Consider the following 9,738-nt stretch of genomic DNA (forward strand, 5'->3'; position numbering starts at 1 on the left):
CCTGAATGGAAAGTATTGAATTTATTGCATGGTTTGAAATTTCTATTGTTTAACTATCATGAATATTATTTTATATGTGGATATTATATCACAATGATCCCTAAATTATTATTTCATATTTGTATCATTTGCTTTTTATTTTATGTAAACCTGAAGTTGATGATTGACTCAAATATTATGTATATAAAACCAAAAAAAAAAAAAAAACTCAACAATGATAATCTCACCACACCTCTACATAATTCTTTTTTGAGATTTAAAAAAAAAAAAGTTTTACAACTGGGGATTATGGCAAGGAAAATTTACTATTTCTATTCTTTTTAAAATTTTTATTTTTTATTTATATTTTACATGTTCCGTCCTCACACTGCCCCAATACAGAGTCCATCATCACGGACCTTCTCAGCTTTGGCTCTGGTCATGGTCCCCTATGTTCTTTACCCCCCATCACATCCTAACATCTCCCTTCTGTGGGGCATCAATTCTTTCCAAGACTAGAAGTATTCTTTCCCACTGAGAGAAGAGAAGACAGTTGTCTGCTTCATCATATGTTCTGGGGACTAGTGACAAGCTCATGTATGCACTTTGGTTTAGGCTTAATCTCTGGGTGATGTGAGAGACTAGTTTAGTTGTTAGAGTTGTTCTTCTTATGTGTTTGAAAATACCTTCTACTCTTTTGATCCTTCCCCTAATTCTTCTACAAGAGTCCCAGACCTGGTTTGATGTGAATATAGGTATCAGTATCAGTCAGCTGCTGGTAGAGTCTCTCATAGTACATCCATGGTAGGCTTCTTTCTATAAGCACAACATGTCATTAATAATAGTGTCAGGGTTTGTGAGCAGGCACCAAACATTTCTTTTTAATAAATTTGTAAATGAATTACATCTTAATTCCCTTCTGTGATTTTACCTGGAATGAAAGAAAGAGTTTGATCTATAGAATATTCTCTAGCTGCATATATAGCAGAAGATGGCCTAGTCGTCCATCATTGGGAAGAGAGGCCCCTTGGTCTTGCAAACTTTATATGCCCCAGTATAGGGGAATGCCAGGGCCAAGAAGTGGAAGTGATGGGTAGGGGTGTGTGTGTGGGGGGGGGGATGGGGGAATTTTGAGATAGCATTTGAAATGTAAGTGAAGAAAATACCTAATTAAGAAAAGAAGGGCTGGTGAGATGGCTCAGTGGGTAAGAGCACCCGACTGCTCTTCAGAAGGTCCAGAGTTCAAATCCCAGCAACCACATGGTGGCTCACAAGCATCCGTAACGAGATCTGGCACCCTCTTCTGGAGTGTCTGAAGACAGCTACAGTGTACTTACATATAATAAATAAATAAATCTTTTTTTTAAAAAAAAAAAAGATTATTACAGAGACTTATGTGTCAAAGGTTACCATACAATTCAAGCAAATAAAGCCAGGTGCGGTGGTGCACGCCTTTAATCCCAGCACTCAGGAGGCAGAGGCAGGCGGATTTCTGAGTTCAAGGTCAGCCTGGTCTACAAAGTGAGTTCCAGGACAGTCCCAGCTTTACAGAGAAACCCTGTCTCAAAAAAAAAAAAATCAAGCAAATAGATATTATAGCATGCCACACCCTTTTCTTTTTCTATTCTCTGTATCAGTAGGAAATTGGATTTTCCCAGTAACAATAGAAAGAGAGCATGATAGATTCCTGTGGAAACAAAACATTGTTTCTCAATCTATTTAGTTATCTAAGTATCTGTCTATCTATCTATCTATCTATCTATCTATCTATCTATCTATCTATCTATCTATCTATCTACCAACCTATCTACTTCTCTACTTACCTACCTACCTTTGTACCTACCCTTCTATCAGTCTTTCTATCTATCAATCATATTTTTTTTCCTTTTAAGCCAATTGAGTTCAACTAGTTCTGGTCATAACTAAATAAGTATATAGTCATTGACTGGTATATTGACATCCTACAATGAGTGTTGTAGGAACCTAGAAATAATATATCTTAGTCCAACAGATATCTCATGCATATATTCTCAAAGTATATAACAGAAACTCCATTTACCAAGATCTATGTCTTTAAAATTTTATTTCACTTGACTTATTTGGAGGTTTTGATGCTGCCAACTAGTTCCAATAAGGGATACGACTTTAGAAGGACAGATTTAGCAGGTGATATGGCAATACATTGACTTGACAGCAGCTTGAATTTTCTCTGAGCCACTGAGGATATTTTCACTGTGTCTTCACTCAGAAGAAACAATGTTTCCAAACAGCCACAAGGTTTATTTACACTTCCTACTTGAACAATTACATCATTTCTTATTTGCATTCTGAATAATTTGTAAGACATAATTATGCAATGAGAATGAAATTTTTTTAAAAGATCATATTATAAGGTCAATTATCCTATCTATTTTTTAGTCTTAGACAAAGTTTATCTAAGTAAGGAGCAGAGACCTTGCTCTCTTCCAATCTGAGCCTTGCAGTTATAGATACTAGACAATGTGAAGTGTGGAAATATTTATCATTTACATTTGATTATAAAAAGTAAAGCAGAAACTTTATAAGCTGATTTTTATCCTATTTCAAGACTTGTTAATACTATTTACTTTACTGTTACTTGCAAATTTCTCCTTAACCTGCTTTTATATTTATGTCATCAAACTGTGAGAAGAGTGTCAAATTCTAGAATCTACAAACTTACTGTACTTATTGTTTAATATTCTTCAGTAAAGTATAACAGAATTTCTAGAGCTTAAACTAGATTCTGGTGTTCTTAACCTCTTTTGGCTATTATTTCTTTTTACAAACTTATTCAGGATGATATTATCACTAGGGAAAAATCAGGGAAAATTCCCAATTTTTTGTGTGGATATTCTACATGTGCACTGATTGGGCCTCTGTCCCAGCACCTGGGATTAAGGTAAATAAATTCTCTTGATGATTTTAGTAACTAACATTTTTTTTTAATCTAGGTAATTTTTACTGTTCTATATTTATGCCCCCCTGACCATTCCAGAGTACTAAGGTTTTAGTATTAACAAAGGAAAAGCAAATTGTGAAGAACAGAAACCGTTTGATAAATTCTCATGATAAATTCTCATCAGAAGAGGCAGTGTGTCATGTAGTCTTATTAGCATTTCTGCCAATGTCTCTGCATATTTTATACAGCATTTTCTGTGAATTCACAATAATAATCAGGCCAATATAGAAAGACAATACTTTCTACTGCTCCTCTCCATTTTCCTGGTCTTATATCCAAATTATATTCCCATTCCTACTTCCATTCTCCTTCTTTTCAACAGATTTATGTAGCTATTTCATCAATGACAGAGTGAAGAAAATTGGCAGATACATAAGTAACAGGTAATTCTCACTGACTTGTAGGATTCTTATTCCTAAAAGACATTTCTAGGTCCAATGATGTCAAGGCCTTGATGCATATCTCTAAATAGGAACAAAAAGAAAAAGTGAGAACCCTGGGAATTTTTTTGTCCATTTAACCCATCCGTTAATAGCAAAATGCTAGACTTAGAGTCATTCTGTTCCTAACTAATAATGGAAAACCATATTAGTTTGGCTTGGTCTAAAGACCCATGTTTTGTTTTCCATAGAAACTAGCTCAAGTATTATCTAGAAGAGGAAAATTCACATTATCACTGTTATTGGGTATTCCCATCCAGTATTTTATAATATCTTACTCAAGTTAAAATAGCTGCTTGACAACAAACCAGAAAGTTATGATTGTACTGAATTGGCAAAGGCGTCGTCTAATCAGAGAGGATAGAGATACCATGATTTGTATATTTAGAAACCTTAGACAGCAATTGCATCATGCAAAAATAAAGGGAATACAAAAATTTTCTGACCATGGAGGTGTGTTTTGGATCTTTTATTCCTGTAAATTGATTTCTCCTCAATAATCCAGAAAGCAGTCATCCACCTTGAGTAGAAGCTCTCGGAACCAATTTCCTTGAGATAGGGCACATCATATAGATTCCTCTAGACAACCTAGGAATAACCTATGTGGACAGAGAGCCACTCCTTTGCTTAATTTGTTCTTATCCAATACTCAGATTTTAGAACAATAATGTAGCAACTCTAAAAGATTCCTGTGAAACAGAAGCAGGATTGTTTGGCTGGACTCTCTGGCAGTTGACTTTTATACCCTCTTAGATTCCCATCTAAACGTGTACATATTCTTTTGTTCAGCTTCCTGTCTTTTTTATTGTATATGCAAAGAAGTTTCTGGCCTTATTAAAGACACTAGGAAGAAAATGTTACTAAATAACTAAGCATGTGATGAAGAAAGTTTGATTAAATATCTGAAGACTTGAGTGTCCAATGAAGATCTAAAATAATGAGTATTAGTGGAAAATATTTTTACTTCACCTAAAGGAGACAACAGTTTTCTTAACTTTGTGACTGTGAGACCCAGACTGCTAAAACATGGAAACATTTACAGTGGTACCATGTAAGGTCCTACACAAGCCATACCAATAGTAAACTAAAGTAAAAACAAATCAGCTTACATGAGTGGGAGGTTGGAAATTATACATCTCACTTCTTATATATACATATATGTTTTACAACTCTTTCTACTCCATTATTTGTAAAGCCTAAATATCATTAAATATCCTTTCTTTATGCTAGCTGCTTGGTTTGCTTCCTTGATTTATAGTTATTCTGACATCAACAAGATTGGCATTCCACTAGCAGTAATATGTATATAATCTATAATTGTATATAATTGTTATATATGTTATATATAATTGTTACATATGTAATATATATTATATATATATAGTGAATTATTGACACATTATGTATTTGCTTGCTTACATTTTTTGAATTTGATAAAACAGAATATATTGGAATACTTCCCTCCACCCTTCCTTGACCCTTTCCTCAAAAGTCTCTGTCCCCCATATCCACTCCTCTTCCATTTATCTTTAGGAAAAATGAATCAAGCCTAAATTTCACCTAGAAGAACAAGTTAGAAATGATATAAAGGCACAATCCCTCATACTAAGACTGCACTAGATTACACAGTAGGAAAGAGAAAAACAACCCCAAAATAGGCAGAGCTAGGGGAACTCCACATAAAAGATGGAATAAAACATGTAGAAACTAGTGTGAACAATGATTCTATGAGAAAACAGCCCATAGAATACACTTAGGATAATAATTGTGGCTCACAGAGTCTGAAGAGTATATAGCAGATGCTGTATGTGTCTGATTTAGGTCCACTACATAGACATTATCTGCATTTAACTTTGTGTTCTTCTGGGACTCTGAACTGAAGAAATAGTGCTATGGCTCAGAGTCTTTTTTTTTTTTTTATTTTCAAATGAAGGTTCATATATACGTAAATGAGATTAGAAATTATATAATGTTACTGGAATTGGATAAACTAATCATTTTCAGGGCTTTCACATAATAAACAAAGTAGGGGCTTCAGTGGTAGGAACAAACATTCAATCAAGTAGGGTCAAAAGAAACAGAAACAGTAAAACCCTGAAGCTCTGTACTCAGATGGCTGAGCACTTGGTGTCATGCCTTTACAAATTCTGGACTCCTATATTTGAAAGTATCGAGTATGTCCAGTTTCACTTCTATACTTTTCCTCACACTACACTTATTATCTTTAACACTTTCCACTAGTATACAGCTCTTCTGAACTATATACTTAGGATTTTTATAAAGGTAAGGAAGTTCTGATATCATTAGGGGAACAGTGGTATTACAAATATCTGCACTTCATATCATGGATCATTGTAACACGATGAAACTTAGAAGAACAATTATAAACCTCACAAACATTTAGATACTCTTTCCAGTATGAATTATATCTTTCTGAATTAAAGTTTCACACTTTCAGACATTGTTCTAATCATGTACAGTCAGACTCTTGGTTGTGAAAGAAAACATAATAGGAAAGGTGGATATTGGTACTTATTTAATTTTTTAAAGTGGACAAGCATGAGCATACAACAAAAGCACAAATGCATGACAAAAATTTGTTTCTGTAACTTGCTGAGATGTTTGAAAGTAATATTGAGCTGCATATAACTAGTTTCTGTCATTGGTTCTTTAATTTGTGCTGAGGAAAAGGTGTTAACCTATAAGAGGTAGCAATTATTCCTGAGAAATAATTCCATTTTCTTTATCCAATTGGAAAATGATTAACACCAAATTCAAAACTGAGAAAGATGACTAAACTTGATTGTCATCTATGGCTGGCAATCTTAATTTTTCTTCTATAATTTCTGCAAATTGTTCTCTAAAGCAGAAGTATTCTCTATGCAGTAAATTTGACATCTTGCAGAATTTAAGTGTTCCAGCCTGTGAAATATCCTCTCTGAACTCAATAACTATTTGCATACGCACAAAAAAAGAGTAAACAAACTCAAGATACACATACCTGAGTATTCAGCCATACCTGTTCAGCTCTTAATGTCAATTCTTCTCTAAATTTCATAACTCAAAGAACATACCTCAAAGGGTTATACTATTCCATATAACATTGTAATGTGTGTGTGTGTGTGTGTGTGTGTGTGTGTGTGTGTGTGTGTGTGTGTGAAATCCATCATTTCTGCTGGGAAAAGAATTTCTTTTGCAGCATTTAGGAAGAAGCTATTACAACCAAATAAGTAGCCAGTCACCTATGATTTGCAAAGGTAACTAGGAGCCTTGTTATTTTTTTTAGAAGCAAATATCAGTAGACAATTTATATTGCTTTGCTATTGGTACATAATGGTAGAGTTTTCGTCATTATTTATAAAACTCACCCTGTAAAAAAATATTAGAGCATTGGTAGATGGTAGGTTATGAGAAAACTGAAAACGAGTCTGAGGAAAAAAAAACGTGATGAATTATTTGTTATGGAAATGTTATGGGCAAATGAAGCAATATTGAATATGGGAGTGGATTTTTAGAAGAAAACATTACATACTTGTCTTTCTCTGTTCAGGTTTATTCTATTTAGTTGTGACCAGTGGCTTGGGGCATGGTCAGTTTAATTTTCATTGAGATATTTCACTTATATGTGGCAACTGAGAAAGGATATATATCATGGTAAACCACAGGAGTGTGATGCCTTTACATGTGTTATTCATTGACATTCCTTATTTATCGTCAAATATTTAGTTCATGCACTAGATATAGCATATCAGAAAAAATATATCATTGACCAGTTAAAAAGGCAAGACATCTCCTTCTCTGTGTAATGATAATTCTGTTTGTAGGCAAGGAGACCGATCCCAGAAAGAGACTGCTGCAATAAAATTGGAGTTATGTAAGAAAGAGATGGTAGGCTTACACCTTTGGCATTGACCTCTAACATATTTGGTAAGTTGGATAAAAAGAGTAGAAATTGAGCTACTGGTTCTTTTTAGTTTCTGTTGGTTGTTTTGTTTGTTTAAATTATAAATAGACATAGAAAAAACAAGAAATGACACTTATATACTTATTTGACATAAAGCAATGAGAATCAGAAAGGTTTTATGCAGATAAAAGTTGCAGTTATGATCAGATTTCACAGAAATTTAGTGTAAGAAACTTGAACTTCTTAATATCTAGAAATAAATGATCTTCTACTAAGAAACAAAACATCTCTGGAAGACTAATTATTTAATGTTGGAAAGTGGCACACAAAGGATCTAATGAACAATAGTGACATGATTATCATAACCTAGGGAGCCAGTATGATATCTATGTCTCTTGTGTTGTCCTATGTAGAATAGATTAAGATTTAATGTCTTTGCTGAGCCTATTCATAGAACAGTATATTTATACATTTGGAAATGGCTTGGTAGTTCCAATACCACAATGTCTAGTATATCTCTATAGTGAAAATGCAATATGGTGAATGTAAGTAAAATTTATTCAGAGTAAAATATTTATCTTGGACACTGGAAGTCAACTGTGAAAATATTTATGTTTAATCTGAGTTCCAAAAGATAAAATGTTGAACACCAAACTCTTTGCTCCTGATGCCAGTGGAGAATCTAAAGCCTGACAAAATTTTAATAGAATGCATCCATAATGAACCATTATATACATTTAACAACTCTATTCACCATATGGACAGTAACACCTATATGGAAAATAGGTGGATCCTAGCAAGGAGAGGCATAATGCTATCCCCACTATCACAATTGCAAAATCCCAAGACACACTCATATAGATATTTCCAGGCACTATGGGTAGCCATTTGATGTTACATTTCATACAGTTTGATAATTATTTTTCATTTATTGAAAATGAAAAAATGTATAAAATAGCCTAGACATTGTGTATGGGGTGGATGCATTAGAAGCAAATTTTATATACAGAAAAAGCAAGCAGCAGGAGCTACATCCATCACATCAATTACTGATGGAGTAATGACAGAGAGCTCTGTAGGAAAGCTCTAGAAAATGGAAAGGTAATGACTCAGAGAGAATGACTGAAGGTTTAACATACCTAATTAAGTACATGCTACATAGTCATTGCATTTTTTCCAATATTAATAGGTTGAAGAGAAATTGATGCTAACAGATCAAATTTAAACATGCTCTAGCTTATATTTAATGTTAAAATCTGACTAGCTATTATATTTTGAAAAATGACAGAATGAAGATGGATTATAAAGTATTTCACCAAATTTATTTTCTCTGCAGTACCTCTATAGGGTAGTTGCTCAGCCTTTTTCATCGTTGTTCTGTCTATGCTGTTCACCGTGAAGCTTTTCTTGGTTGTTTGTTTTTCACGAGGACAATATGTGAGGTTTTTTCACATTTGGAGACTCATTTTTAGTCATAAAATATTAGTTCACAAGGAACACAAAGGACAGGGTTTGCTGTAGAATTCTTGGTACCTTAAGTAGTATGATGCCGAAGTGAAACCTAACAAAGTTTTAAGAAATGCTAAAATAGTCTTTGCCTTTAAATATTAAAATATAAACAAAGAATAAAAGAAGATACATTTTAGAGTTTTTTGAATTGTAAATATCAATGATAACAGTGGTTCAATTCTCTGTCATTTGTTGGCTACCAAGGCTATTGACATGTCTTCATCAGTAAAGGCCTTTTTCACATTTATTGGTTGACTTCCAGACATTTAAAAAAAAGAAAGTTCCTACTACAGAGGAAGTTGATTTATTTGTATATTTGACTTGGAAAAATAAAACTAGCAGTAGCCCAAAAATCCCATCCCTGTGAGTTAGAACCTAAAGTACAGGACAAGCCACTATCTGTACTAGAGAAAATTAAACTACAAATTCAAAAGCACTTGTGGATTTTCATGTTTCAGAGTGGAAATTAAAGATCAAGATGTGATAGCAAATGCAATAATGGCTTAAGAAGTTAATGGAGCATGTAAGAATTCTTATTAGATTAAATATTCATTCCTGTAGGGCAAAAATCATGTGTTGTTATTCACTTAGACAAATATTGTGACAATGGAATTCATAGGCTCCAGAAAAGAAGCATCTTCTACAAATTGTTTAGATGTAGTACCACTTAAGCTGTTTCCCTTTATCTGTTTTTTGTTTTTGTTGCTGTTGTTTTTGTTTTGTTTTTGTTTTTGTTTTTTGGGTTTGTTTGGTTTTTTTTTGTTTCTTTTTTTGTTTTGTTTTTGTTTTGTTTTGTGTTTTTATCATTTCTCTAAGTTTTTCTACAAAGTATCTATTCCTAAGAAATCCATTTTTACGAAGTGTGTCATTTAGACAAAAACCAGTATCCAATCAGGTACCTGAGAAAATATCTTGTAGCAGATAAA

At 33.4% G+C, this 9,738-nt stretch overlaps 1 protein-coding gene across 1 annotated transcript in view; it reads left to right on the top strand.

Annotated features, from left to right (window-relative positions):
• The window catches only part of LOC115031487 (uncharacterized), a 173,262-nt gene that overhangs the window by 103,251 nt on the left and 60,273 nt on the right, over positions 1 to 9,738 (top strand). Inside the window, exons 10-11 of the mRNA XM_085841682.1 lie at positions 3,282 to 3,342; positions 7,224 to 7,326. Coding sequence (XP_085697808.1) covers positions 3,282 to 3,314 — 33 coding nt within the window. The 3' untranslated portion in view covers positions 3,315 to 3,342; positions 7,224 to 7,326. The remainder of the gene's footprint in view (positions 1 to 3,281; positions 3,343 to 7,223; positions 7,327 to 9,738) is intronic.

This window comes from Mus caroli, unplaced genomic scaffold (assembly GCF_978045245.1).
Source record: "Mus caroli unplaced genomic scaffold, Mus_caroli_1 scaffold_8, whole genome shotgun sequence".
In the NCBI taxonomy this organism is placed as follows: Eukaryota; Metazoa; Chordata; class Mammalia; order Rodentia; family Muridae; genus Mus; species Mus caroli.